Source organism: Podarcis filfolensis, assembly GCF_964270895.1.
Source record: "Podarcis filfolensis genome assembly, chromosome: 14".
Lineage (NCBI taxonomy): Eukaryota > Metazoa > Chordata > Lepidosauria > Squamata > Lacertidae > Podarcis > Podarcis filfolensis.
In genome coordinates this window covers 24,365,052-24,379,183 of record NC_139616.1, presented here as the reverse complement: position 1 = coordinate 24,379,183, position 14,132 = coordinate 24,365,052, and the positions used below count along the sequence as shown (strand labels likewise).

At 47.4% G+C, this 14,132-nt stretch overlaps 1 protein-coding gene across 2 annotated transcripts in view; it reads left to right on the top strand.

Annotated features, from left to right (window-relative positions):
- IGDCC4 (immunoglobulin superfamily DCC subclass member 4) overlaps positions 1-14,132 on the top strand; it is a 75,666-nt gene that overhangs the window by 22,722 nt on the left and 38,812 nt on the right. The window contains exons 3-5 of one of the 2 annotated variants that reach the window (XM_083586263.1): positions 4,388-4,529; positions 5,694-5,827; positions 13,266-13,403. In XM_083586263.1, the coding sequence (XP_083442389.1) occupies positions 4,388-4,529; positions 5,694-5,827; positions 13,266-13,403 (414 nt within the window). The remainder of the gene's footprint in view (positions 1-4,387; positions 4,530-5,693; positions 5,828-13,265; positions 13,404-14,132) is intronic. The other variant, XM_083586264.1, reaches the window with a different exon arrangement.

Here is a 14,132-nt window from a genome sequence, read left to right as displayed (position 1 = left end):
ATCCCTGTTATCTCATAATATGCCTGGGAATGTCCCTGTACGGGTGCTGCCAATCAGTGTAGATGTACCAAGGGTCTGGCTTTGTGTAGGGTAGCTTCTTCTGTTCCAGGGGCTGTAGCTAAGAGGTGGAGCATGTTCTTTGTAAGGTCCCTTTTGATATAGGTTCAGTCCCTGATGTCTCCACTTAGGGTTGGGGAAGACCTGCCAGTCAGTGTTGACACTACTCCGCTTAGGTGGACAAGACTGTGTTTAAGGCAACTTCCTCCATTCCAGGAGAAGGGTCAGCAGCAGAAGGTGCAGGCAGAAGGTCCAGGTTCATCCAGCATTTCCAGGGCAGGTGGGAAGGACTTCAAGCATCCCGTCCTGAAACTGTGCAGATCTGCTCCCAGTATTGATCTAGATAGACCAGTAAAGCAGCTTTTCATGCTTTTTGGGGGGAAGGACTCAGCATCAGGGCCTTTGCTTTGCATGCACAAGGTCTGAGGTTGAATCCTAGGCATCTCCAGGTAGAGCTGCTTTTTTTTTGTCTGCACAGTTTGAAATCAATCCATGCAGGCAAGGCACAGCCTGTAAGGCACTGATGGTCAGCAGAGTGCTAAGCACCAGGCAGTAATCAGCTGATTGCCAGGCCTTGCACAGCACTTTGCAAGGCCCGCCCATTTGCTGAGCAGCTCTGCAACCCCTGACAATCAGCTGGTTGCCAGAGCCTGCAAAGCCATTTGCACAGCACGGCCCCTTTGGACCGACCTGCATCTTTACCTGTTCCACACCTGACATCATGAATGGTATCAGGTGCTCAATAGGTGGGGGAAGCCAGGTGGGCCTCACAAAGCCCATAGGCTGGAGGCTCCCTACTACAAAGCAATGTAGTTCCACTTCACCACCAAGACCTTGGCATTGATGCCCATGGGGCAGAGTGAGGAGAAAAATTGAGCAGGCTTTATTGTACAATGGACATGATTCTTTGGGAGGGAGTTCCCAGACTGGCCCATTCCCTGGGGGCACGCCTTTGTTTGGGATGACCCCTAGCTGGATGGTAGAGCACAGACTCGGAAAGTATAAAGCCCCAAATCCAAATCTCCAGCTCTCAAAGCAGCAGGATGGAAAAGAACGCTTTCTGACAAGACCCTAGACAGCCACTTCAGTACTCAGTGGTTGGGCTCTGACATTACCCTAACTGGTTTAGCATCAGATGCATGTCCTGTTTCAGTCGATTTCCAGAACCCATGGGGAAAGCACCAAGGCTGGTCCAGTGTTGCTGGACCATGGACAGCTCCAAGTGAGAAAACTACTCTGATAAAGGTTGTGATCAGGCTGAGGCCTTTTAGGTCTCTGTCTTTGGACTACCTCCTCCAGACTTTGTCCCAGGCAACCAATGCCCCTCCCTTCCACAGCCTTTGTCCTAGTGCGCTCTCAGCACTGCTGGGATGATGATGATGATGATGTGCAGTGGGAACAAGCATCTTGCTTCTTCTGGCTTAGGAGGTGTCCTTGACAGGCTCTGACCCTAACACCTGGGAGTTGTTCTGGGAGTTCTTGCCCAACTCACAGTGGTCTTTATGCTTTCCGTAGTCAGCTTTGAGTCTTGACCCAGACCTGGCTCCCCTTCTGGTGCCTCTGCAGCCTCTGACTCTGTGTCCAGATCAGTGCTGGATAAACAGATCATGGTAGTGCATGGGCCTTGGGCTCACAAGCTCCCTTTCCCTTCTCCACTGAAGTTGCATCAAGGAGATGGGAAGCGTCTGCTTCTGTTTTTCACTAACCATGATTTGCTGACATGTGCAAACTCAGAACGGTGTTTAGTCTTGACTACAGTTCAGGGGAAAGAGCCGGGATCAGAAACTGTGGTTTGAAGTTGGCTGGTTTCTCTGAACCATGGTTAAGAATAAACACTGCAGTTTGTTGAAAATGGGGATGTCAGCTTCTAATCTCCTTGTGGCTGTGTCGAAGGGAGGGAGAGCTCACCAGTCTGTTCACATAATGCTAAACTATGGATTAGTGTCACCTCCAAACACAGCCAATTCTGGGAAGGGCCACAGCTCAGTGGCAGAGCATCTATTTTGTGTCCCAGGTTCAATCCTTGGCAGCACCTGTCCCCTGAAACCCTTGAGCGTTATTGTCAATCAGTGTCAACGATAGTGAACTGGATTGTGAATGGTCTGACTCAGTATTAGGCTTCTGTGGGCTAGATAGACCTGGGGTCAGATTTGGCAGAAGGTAGTTTTCTATGTTGCGTATGAATAATAACGCTCAGATCTTTCTTTGTTGGCCCCTGTTGGCCACTACGGAATCAATGGAGTAAAACTTAGAGGAAATTATCCAGCAATTGCTCCAACTTTTCCTTGAGCACAGATGTTCCCTCTTCTGTCCTTGTTTGCCATTCAGGCTGCAGAGGCAGAACTGGCTCTTAGATGTGCTCACCCTCCCTCTCAGGCCTTGCCTCTTGGCCTTTGGACAAAAGAATGTGGTCTCTAGAAGCCATCCGGGAGGTTTAGAAATTCCTTTCCCTCTCTCTCTGGAAGCAGATCTGTTCACACTTTCAGCTGAGCCAAGGAAGGGGAGTCATGTTGACACCTGTTATGATGTGCAAATGGGGTTTTAGTGTGTGTGTGCTGTTCATGTGATGTTGACATGAAATAAGACATGTATGATTAATTGTTAAAATAATATTTAATTATCCTACCTGGCTTTTCCTCTAATCAGCTCAGGGCTGCAAGGAGTACAGGGAAGTTGTCCCATTTTATTGTCATTAGAGGTGGATAGATCCGCTTGTTTCTTCTCTTTGCCAGTTTCACACATGATCATTTGTGAGTCCGTTCAGTTCCACATTAATCTGAATTTTTGAATGTATTTTCTTACAAAGTGACCCTCAGGGATCCTTCCAGCTCGACAATTCTATGAAAATGCACACTCCTTTCTTTCAGAGTATGCATTTCTAAACATATTTTATCCTAAAATACACACATTACCGTATATGCCTTCGGGCACTTTTTTAAAGCTGAAAACTGCATTACAACATTTAGGAAGAAGTGTGGAGGGTGGCAGCATTCGCACCTGCACATTCATCCAGGAGTAGCAGATCAGATCAGTTCATATGAGAATTCAGGAAGAGTGAACTCTTCAAGCACCCCTAATCCTTACAACAACTCTTCAAGGTAGATTAGGCTGAAAGAGAGGTGGTTGAGCAACATCACCCAGTGGCCAGTTAAGAGATCCAAGTGCGCGTTGTGCCTGGCTAGCCTGCCTGGTCAAATATTGCCTAATTTGTCATCTGTTGACTGTGATCAAATATTACCCAGTTGTTTCTGAAACCAAACACTATTTTGTAGGTGGCAGTTTGCCTTTCTCCTTTCTTAGCAAGGGCAGGAGTGAGGGGGATTGCCTTCCCTGTACTTTTGCCCCAGTCATGGGCAAACCAAGCAGCATAGCAAAGAATTTCCTTTGTCCTCCAAGCCACCGACTGCATGAATACCAATGGAAGCAGCCATTAGTAGCCAAAATCACTGCCCAGGACTACCCAGGACTCCACTTTGCTTGCTGCAGGCAACTAGGAGTGCCTGCTCCATATCTTATCTGTCTACCTGTGCTCTAAAGCACCTGTGAAGGACTCTAGCGGTGACTAGGAACCCATGGTGCTCCAGATGTTGTTGGACTACAACTCCCATGATCCCTGGTAATCCTGGCTGTGGATGATGGGAAATGGAGTCCAACGACACTTGGGGGACCACAGATTCGCCATGCCTGGATTTTAGATTCAGATACAGAAACTTAATTCCCCCCCCCAAAGTTAATCTTGTTGCACAATAACTATTCCATAATTTTGGTTTTTGTGCATGATTCGCATATGTGGCATCAAACATATGTGCATCAAAACATGTTGATGATTAAAGTACCCCCTTGGTTCTAATAAAATGAATGTTTTAACCAGGGTTTCCCAAACTTGGGTCTCCAGCTGTTTTTGGACTACAAATCCCATCATCCCTAGCTAGCAGGACCAGTGGTCAGGGATGATGGGGGCTGTAGTCCAAAACCATCTGGAGGCTGAAAGCTTAACGGGTCATTGATCAGATTTGTTAACAACCAGTTCGGTACCTAATCCAAGACCCCATCCTTGACCAAACACAAAACTCCTTCCACTGTTTTAAAATACAAAATTTTGCCACTTTTACTTATGCGCACAATTGAACACATGTGTTGGTAAATAAACAGCACAGCTGGCACTTTTTAGTATTATTTCGTCCTTTGGGGGGAAAACCCCTCCCAAGTGTTCCCACGAGCTTTGATATAACCGAAGAAGAGAGAAATTGTAAGGAACTAAAACTTCTTCTGTTTCTCTGCCCCCTTTCCTGCCTCTCTTCCACTGCCACCCTTGACCTCCCACCTCCAGCTTTGTCTCAATTTTTTCAACATCCAGAATCCCAGACGGTGAAAGAAAATGGGATGGCCCGCTTTGAGTGTCGGATCAAAGGGCTGCCTCCTCCAGTGATCACCTGGGAGAAGGACCATGTGGCTGTGCCTCCAGAGGCCAGGTGAGCTGGGCTGGAGTTTGCAGCCTCCAGGTGGATAAAGACTGTTTTTTGGAGACATCAGCTCACATTGGCAATATAGATAATTCATCAGTCCAAATACAAATATTATCCTTATTGGCAATTATGACCTGCCCTTCACCCTAAGGTCTCAGGGTGGGTTACAACAGTAAGGAAACTGATAGAAACAGTTTAAACAACCTAAAATCACATCAATAATCTGGGTCCTAAAAATGTTAACAGTCCAGAAGATGTTATCCCAATGGTTGGGGAAGGGCTAAAGCTTAGTAGTGGAACATCTGCTTTGGATGAAGGTTCAGTCCTTGGCTGCATCTCCAGGTGGGGCTGGGAGAAACCCCCTCCCTGAAATCCTGGAGAACTGCTACAAGCCAGTGTAGGCAACACTAGCTGGACCAATGATATGATGCAGTATAAGGCAGCTTCCTATGTTCCTAAGTAATAACAGCTGAGAGGCCGCTCCTGCTTTTAAAGAGAGGGGTGCGGGGCAGGACCAGAAGCACAGAATAGTAGAATTGGAAGGGACCCTGAGGCTCATTTAGTCCACCCCCTGCAAGGCAAGAATATGCAGCTGTCCCACAGAGGGATCGAACTTACAACCTTGGCATTATCAGCACTATGCTCTAACCAACTGAGCTATCCAGGCCCTGTGTGGTTCTAGGGCGCAGGGGGTGGCACATCCTGAGCCCAGCTCTTCAACCCTCTTTCCACCCCCAACCTAGCCGGCTCTACTAATTGACCAGCTGCATCTTTGGTAACCCCGGGAGTCAACGCAGGATCTGGCCCAGCCAACTCCCACTCCAGCACAGAGGTGTCCAGCCAAAACAGTGTGGGACTCTCTCTCTCTCTCCCCACTCTCTGTGCTTTCCCCTGTCTTGGAGGTCCTCCTGCTCTGACAGATCCTGACATTCCCACCCCCATAACATCGAGAGATAACGCATTGTTACACGTGCATGTGAATCAGCCCCATGAGCTGTGCTATGTGGCTGATGTATTGGCTCGACCTAGCATGGCAGTCTATCTATATATCTATATATCTATATATCTATATATCTATATATCTATATATCTATATATCTATATATCTATATATCTATATATCTATATATCTATATATCTATATATCCCCCTGTCCTTTGATTCCCACAGGTTCATTGAACTCCCCAACGGGGTCCTCCAGATCATAGACGTGCAGGAGAGCGATGCTGGAATGTACCATTGTGTGGCAACCAACTGGGCAGGGCAACGCTACAGCTCTGGAGCAGTTCTCAGCATCTCGAAAGGTAGGGGTTATATGAGCTAAATCTTCTCTGTTCTTTTAATATCTAGATCTGTCAGCCTTAGTGACATGTGATTCTTTCTTCCATCCCTTTTTTATGGCCCAGCACCAATAAGAGTTAGGACGCGGGTGGCGCTGTGGGTTAAACCACAGAGCCTAGGACTTGCCGATCAGAAGGTCAGTGGTTTGAATCCCCACAACGGGGTGAGGTCCCGTTGTTCGGTCCCTGCTCCTGCCAACCTAGCAGTTCGAAAGCACGTCAAAGTGCAATTAGATAAATAGGTACCGCTCCGGCGGGAAGGTAAACGGTGTTTCCGTGTGCTGCTCTGGTTCGCCAGAAGCAGCTTAGTCATGCTGGCCACATGACCCGGAAGCTGTACGCCGGCTCCCTCGGCCAATAAAGAGAGATGAGCGCCGCAACCCCAGAGTTGGCCACGACTGGACCTAATGGTCAGGGGTCCCTTTACCTTTACCAATAAGAGTAACTCTGAGCTGGGTGTCTGCAGCCACCACAGTCTTTTACATCACTTCCAGTGACATCACCTAAGCAATGCTACATTGGGGCCCAGAGGCATTGTGGGAAAATAAAGATGGCGACAGATACAGTCACTTGACTTTGCATTTTGCCTGCTGTTTTTTTTAAATGCTGCCACCTGCAATTAACAATCCCTGCCACTACCAGATAGGCTTGTAGTGAGGAGGGGAATGGGGACCAACTCTTAGGATGGTGCTAGGAGAGTCACTAGGGCAGCGCTGAGGAACTTTATGGAAAATGCAATTTAAGTCACTCAGAAAGAAAATACTAAAACACTCAAAATCATTTGTACATGCATAGAAATGAGTAGATTTAGCTGAAAGGCAGCACATAGAGATCTGCATTGATGGTTGCAATGCATCCAGTATTATTCTTATTATTCTTATTCTTATTTTGTGAAATTATTGCATAATCTAAGAAGGGTGTGTGTCTGTGACTGTCATGAAGGTACCTTGCACTTCTGGGTTTGCCACTACACTGTTGAGGAGTACTCTTATGCGCAAAGGGCAAACTTCTCTGTCAGTGGAGCTTGTCTATTATTACTTGAGCCTTACATTGATGAATCCTAAGAATGTTCTCGATAAAAACTGAGGTTCTCCCAGGAACACTGTGTGGCATTCAGCATGGTTTTCAACAGTGAAATTAATGAACATGATTAAGTTCGGTCCATCAATTTAAGTAAGTCTACTCTAACTTCGAGTTACATACCACTCAGAGTTTGAAAACCACTGTTTTCAAGCAGTTGCCAGGCTATTTTTCTTCTCTTTTCTGAGGAGAATAAAACTCCCCACCCTGAGGCAGACAAAAGGCAGACATTACTGTGGGTGACAAAAACTCTTCTGTGGATGATGAATACGATGTTTTGTTTTTAATAAGAAACACCGCCCTCTGAAAGATCATTGACATCTCTGGCAGGTGGCTGATCCTTTGCTTCTCTCCTTATTTCCAAAGCAGTCAAGGAAGGCAAGTGGCGTCTGGTCAGAAACCATTTCTGTTGCTGTTGTTAAACAAAGCTTTATACATACATGCACTGGCAGCCTCATAACTGAAGCTGCTCAGGAATTCTATGAAACCTAAAAAAATTAGTGCAGCATAGAAATGTTCAGCCTGCCATCTTGATTCAAAAGAGCACCCAATCATATCCAAACATAGGCAAAAACTTGCTCCTCCATCTCAGGAACCATCAGGCAAAATTTGTTTGCAGTATCTATAGAGGTGTCTAAATGCATAGGAAACAAACCACTTTTCAAAACACATATGTTTGCCTCTGGGAACTACAATCCCCAGAGTTCGCTCTGAAGAGGGATTGATTGTTAAACTGCTCTGGGAATTCGAAGTTCTGTGAGAGGGGAATAGGAGTCTTCTAAAAATTCCAGTTTTTCTTTCCCTGGATGGAGAGGGGACCCCACCCCCTTGGCTGTTTCAAAGGCGAGCTCATCTCCGTCGAAGGTCACCGAAAGGGGTTTGCTACCCTGTTGGTGGCGGAGATGCAGGCAGCAACTGTGAGTCGGGGCTGTTGCCGTGCGAGCGGCAGATGTTTCAGGCCGGGCAGACGTCACGGTGTAAATTTCCAGACGCTCCTTGGGGAACTGCATTCCAAACGGGGAGAAGGATCTGGGGGCCTTTTACAAGCAGATCTCTTTCATGGCCCTGAAATGGAGAAGTTGTCGTCACTTAGAGGAAATATCTCCACAAAGAGAGAGAGAGAGAGAGAGAGAGAGAGAGAGAGAGAGAGAGAGAGAGAAGGGAGAGAAAGAGAGATAGCACAGCCCTGGTCATTTAAGTCCCTGTCCAGACCTCAGAGAGGGTGACCAAGAACTCCCCACCTTCTGCCCTCTCCAAAGTGGGATGCCAAATATAGTGGTACCTTGGGTTAAGAACTTAATTCGTTCTGGAGGTCCATTCTTAAGCTGAAACTGTTCTTAACCTGAGGTACCACTTTAGCTAATGGGGCCTCCTGCTGCCGCTGCTCTGCCACCGCACGATTTCTGTTCTCATCCTGAAGCAAAGTTCTTAACTTGAGGTACTATTTCTGGGTTAGCGGAATCTGTAACCTGAAGCGTCTGTAACCTGAAGTGCCTGTAACCCAAGGTAGCACTGTATGAGCCAGCCACAGACTCTCTTCTGAAAAGAAAACTGGTGAGCCAGTGTGGTGTAGTGGTTAAGAGTGATAGACTCGTAATCTGGTGAACTGGGTTCGCGTCTCCGCTCCTCCACATGCAGCTGCTGGGTGACCTTGGGCTAGTCACACTTCTTTGAAGTCTCTCAGCTCCACTCACCTCACAGAGTGTTTGTTGTGGGGGAGGAAGGGAAAGGAGAATGTTAGCCGCTTTGAGACTCCTTCGGGTAGTGATAAAGCGGGATATCAAATCCAAACTCCTCCTCCTCCTCTTCTTCTTCTTCTTCTTGTGTCGGACCCCAACTCAATAGGAAAGTGTGCATGTGTGGATTCAGCATAGAAACGAAGAGAGCAGGGGTAGGGAATGCGGCCCTCCAGTCCTCTCTGCCTGGCCCTTAGCGACACCCCTTACCACTCCTGCTTGAAGTGTTTTTGCCTGACCAGAATGTGTCTTTGAACTCTGATAGCGCCTCTCACTTGCTTAGGCAGAGGGTAGAGGGGTGGAGTGTTTTGAGCGTGTGTAGAAACTAGCTGACTGTACAAAGGTAGCATTTGTTTGTTGCCACGCCCACTTAAGCCTCTAGCCACACCCACCACTGGCATGTGCCCCCCCTCCATCCCAGGGTTGCCCAGAAGGAACCTCGACCCTCGCATCCTCCTCCTCCTCCTCCCCTGCCTTCTCTTCAATCTGCTGCTGCTTTGCTTTGTCCTGAGGGAAGAGAAGCTCTGCTGGGCTGACGCTGCTGGCTCTCTACCCTGCTGCTCATATCTTGTACAAATATTTGATGTTGGAAGCACGTTTTTAGTGGTGACAGAGCCACAGGAAGCGATTCTGCCAGCAGCAGCCTCCCAGCGTCTTCTCCAGTAATGGCAGGCTTACCCAGTTCTTTAGCTGCAAAGCCACGGCACCCACCCAACCCCAGTTGTTGCATCGGGGGGCCTACACCTTGGTAGTGGCACCCACCCTGTGGAATGCCTTCCCATCAGGTGTCAAGGAGATGAGTATCTACATAACCTTTAGAAGACATCTGAAGGCAGCCCTGTATAGGGAAGCCTTTCAATGTGTAATGTTTTATTATGTTTTATATATGTTGGAAGCCTCCCAGAGTGGCTGGGGCAGCCCAGTCAGGTGGGTAGGGTACAAATAAAATTATTATTATTATTATTATTATTATTATTATTATTATTATTATTATTATTGGATGTGGGAGACCCATGTATACCACCTTAAGCTCCTCAGAGATAAAGGTGAGATATAAATTAAGTAAGTAAGTTAGTAAGTAAATAAATAAGTAAATAAATAAGCAAATAAATAAATAGCACACAAGAAGGAATTGAGCACAACATTCTCCTCACTTGCAAATCCCAGCAGGGATTCTGCCTCCAGATCATTTTCTTCATATCAAACAGGGAGCTGTCCATGACTGCAAGCCAGAAATATAGGAATTTGCCTTATACTAAACCAGACAGTTGACTCAGTACTTGTCTGCACTGAGGGCTTATCCACACTTAACTTTTCCTTTGAGCTTTCTAGGCACAGCTTTCCTGGACCCCACCCCCCCGCTCCGCTTTTCATTGTAAAACCCGATCTTTACCACTAAGTCAGAGCAAACAGCAATTCGGGTTTTGTGTGGATTGCTGTTTGCTCCAATCCAGCAGTAAAGAGCAGGAATTCTCTCTGAGAATTCAGACAGGAGTCAATTCCCAGTCTTGTTTTGAGGTGCCGGCAATTGAACCCAGGACCTTCTGCATGCAAGGCAGATGCTCTGTCACTGGGCCACAGACCTTCCCCAAAATGCTCCTACCTGCACCTGTTTTGTAATTCCAGCAATACAAACATCTTCGTTCCACCCTTCTTCCACAGAGCTCAAGGCAGCTTGCAAGATTTTCCCCCAGTCCTCATTTTATCCTCAAAATCAACCCTGTGAGGTAGGTTAGGCTGAGGTCACTTACGGAGCTTCATAGCTGAGTTGAGGATCTGAAACCCTTTTATAAGTCAAGGCCGAAATTCTGTGAAAGGTAATTTGTTGGGAATTGCAGGCTTGGACAAAAGTGGACATTGTCTCTCTCCCTGCTGCCCTCTTCTCTCTCTTTCTCTGTTGCCCCCCTTTATCCCCATTTTTTCATCAAACCAGGGTTGCCCCCTGGTTCCTCTTTTCTTCCAACAACCCCACAGCACAGATGAATCTTGGAGTGGCCTTAAGACTCAGTTTTGAGGAACTGGCCCCGGCAGAGGCCTGCCCAGGCAGAAACGGATGGCTGCTGCCATTCCCTCTGCCCCCCAACCCCCGCATTTCGCAAATGCTCAGCCCCACACCACTTGCGTTCCAACATGGCTCGCTTGCTGGTGGGGAGGCCGGCGGCCGGCTTGGATCTCAGCTGTCAGCAGCAGCCTGAGACGGCGAGATATCAGACAACTGAGCCCTGCTCTGCTGTTTTGCCGTGAACTTTCTCACCCTTTTCCAGAGGAGGAGCTTGAAGTTTTATTCAGCCCCTGAGAACCTCCCCTGAGAATAGATTCAGGCTTTTGGAGCAGCTGTTCAATGGAGGGAAGGGGAGGGAAAAGGATCCGTCCGTGATTTTCTACCATTCTTCTGCAGATATCAAGAGACCCATTTTAAGGTTGCTGCAGAGGAGCTTTCAAAACTCAGCCTTTCTCCTCCCACTCTTTTCCAAGGGAGGGGGCACATTGTACAGTCCTTGTCCGTTGGGAAACAAAAGGAGATTTTACAGAAACCTTCATTCTTTATCACATAATTAGTTTTGCAAGTTTTAACCTGTTTAACCAGAAGATTAAGCAATGGAAACGTGGGAGCGATTTTGATCAACGAAAGGACGCTCTCAATTGGTGAGCCTGAGAATTAAGTGTCTGCTTCCCAAAGTAATGTTGACTCTGAATGGTCACTGTAGTAAGGAAAATGAGAAAGTGGGGGCAGCTTTTGTTGCTGGAAGGGTAAACCGTCTCACATGTCTCCTGGTATCTCAAACAAGACGCCAGTGTTGAGCTTGAGGTGACGGGCTGATTTGTTTAAACTGAGGTGAGTCCTGAATTAGGTGGCGCTGTGATCTAAACCACTGAGCCTAGGGGTTGCCGATTGGAAGGTCGGCGGTTAGAATCCCCACGATGGGGTGAGCTCCTGTTGTTCGGTCCCAGCTCCTGCCCACCTAACAGTTTGAAAGCACACCAGTGCAAGTAGATAAATAGGTACCGCTCTGGTGGGAAGGTAAACGGCGTTTCCGTGTGCTGCTCTGGTTCGCCAGAAGCGGCTTAGTCATGCCGGCCACATGACCCGGAAGCTGTCTGTGGACAAACGCTGGCTCCCTCAGCCTATAGAGCGAGATGAGCGCCGCAACCCCAGCGTCATCCGCGACTGGACCTAACGGTCAGGGGTCCCTTTACCTTTACTGAATTAGGAACCAAAGGAGAGTTTTGCTGGATTAGGCCAATGGCCCATCTAGTCCAACATCCTGTTCTCACAGTGGTTGAGGCCTCGTAACAGAGCAAGCACGCCGGTTTCTGTAACTTGGAAGGGTAAGCTGCTAGCCTATTGTTTGGTGCTTAAGGTAAAAAGGGGAGTGGAGCAGGCAGAATAAGGGCAACAGGCCCTTGGATCAGCAGCAGAGCTCATGTTTATATGCAGAAAGTCCCAGGTTTGATCCTTGGTACCGCAGACTAAAACTGTATGTGTGTGTGTGTGTTGAAGCCTTCCAGATGTTGCTGTACTCCAGCTCACATCATTCCTGACCATGCCAATGGGAGCTGGAGTCCAACAACATCAGGAAGGTGACAGTATTGTCCACACTGACTGGCAGCAGCTCTCTGGGGTTCCAGACAAGAGTCTTTCCCAGCCCTGCCAGGAGATGCAGCCAGGGATTGAACCTGGCACCTTCTGCATTCCAAGCAGATGCTCTGCCACTGAGCTGCAGTCCCTTTTCCTAAAAAATAAATCAATATTCCGGTTCTCATGATTTTGAATAACAGGATGATTCAATTAGGAACATAGGAAACTGCCTTGCACTGAGTCAGAGCGTTGGTCCATCTAACTCAGTATTGCCTACACTGACTGGCAATGATCCTCCAGGATTTCAGACAGGACACTGTCACAGCCCTACCTGGAGATGCCAGGGATTGAACTTAGGACCTTATGCATGCAGGCGCTCTGCTGTGGAGCTCCAGTCCTTTGCCATGAACAGGATAGTACTTCTCCCACTTGTGCTGTAGTCACCATACAAGCACCTCATTTGCTCATAGGCATCAAATTGAAATCAGCTCTGGGCCTGGAAGAACCAGATTATTTTCCTGAAAGCTTGGCTTGCTTAGATTTTTAATTTTTTTATTTACAGATATATACATTTCACTGATTTTACAATCATTTTGACATTTTAAAACTTGACTTCCTTCCCCCTCTTTCTGCGGTTCCTTAAATTTATTTTTAATACCTTCTGCGTATCCAAACTCACTTAACTTACTCATTTATTTTTATCTTCCTTAAATATATACTCTTTAAATATATGATCCTGCCAGTGTTTTTATCTGTTTACAATTGATCTGTAAATATTCAATAAACCATTTCCACTCTTTTATAATAAAAAGTTTGTTATCTTGATTTCTTATTCTTCTGGTAAGTTTCGCCATTTCTACATATTCCATAAGTTTTTGTATCCATTCTTCCTTTGCTGGGACTTCTTGTTCTTCTTCTTCCCTTGAAAGTTTGGCTTGCTTAGAATGCTTCGACTCCTTTATCTTGTTTTTTGGAAAGACTAAAAACCTGTACTTTATTCCGTTAGGGCACCAGCTGCCTGCGACAGGGGATGTTGCCATCGTCGCCGTGCCGGAAAACGCCACCGTCGTGGTTGGAGAGAGCGCCGTGATGGAGTGCATGGCATCTGCAAACCCCACGCCATTTGTTTCTTGGATACGGAATGGTAAGTGAAGACCGCCAGCCCTTTTGATGCCAAGAGGCGACGGTGGGACCCTTTGGTTTCTGAAAAACCCATCAGGAGAGGAATGCGCCCCGAGAAGCTTTGCAAAGTGCAACTGAATACAAGGCGGCCGAGCTCTCCGTGGCCGGGGAACGGCTCCCGAGTCGAGCTTGCCCATTAACGTGAACGCGATACAAAAGCATGCGGTTCATTTATGTTGTTTGATCTGTAAAAGATACGGAATTCTAGTTGCTGGATGCCTTTTGATCTAAATTGGACACGGCCAATATCGAATGACGCCCCCCAGCTCGAAAGGGCAGGGCAGGAGGGTCGGGCCTTTTGTAGACGTTTCGCGGGGCTGGGCGCATCTGTTGCTGCTTTGCAAAAATAACTCTCGGGTTATCTTTAGGATTATAAAAATGTGATAAAGATCGCTAAAGGCGCTGAGGATGGGGCAGGGCTGGGGCATGCGTCTCTTTTTAAGAAACGCGGCATTTCCCTGCGGGAGTGAAGGTGGTGTGTGAAAGTCACCAAAGCCCCAAATTCGATGCAGATCAAAGGATGCCCAAGCAAGAGCCAAACCACCTAATTTTGCAGGATTGGAGATTAGCAGGGCCTTTAACGTCAACCAACTGCCCTGCCCCCAAACTGACCAACATACAAGGCTGGGGGATTCTCAGGCCCAGGGTCCAAATGTGGCCCTCCAGGTCTCTCTGCCTGGCCCTCTGGCCC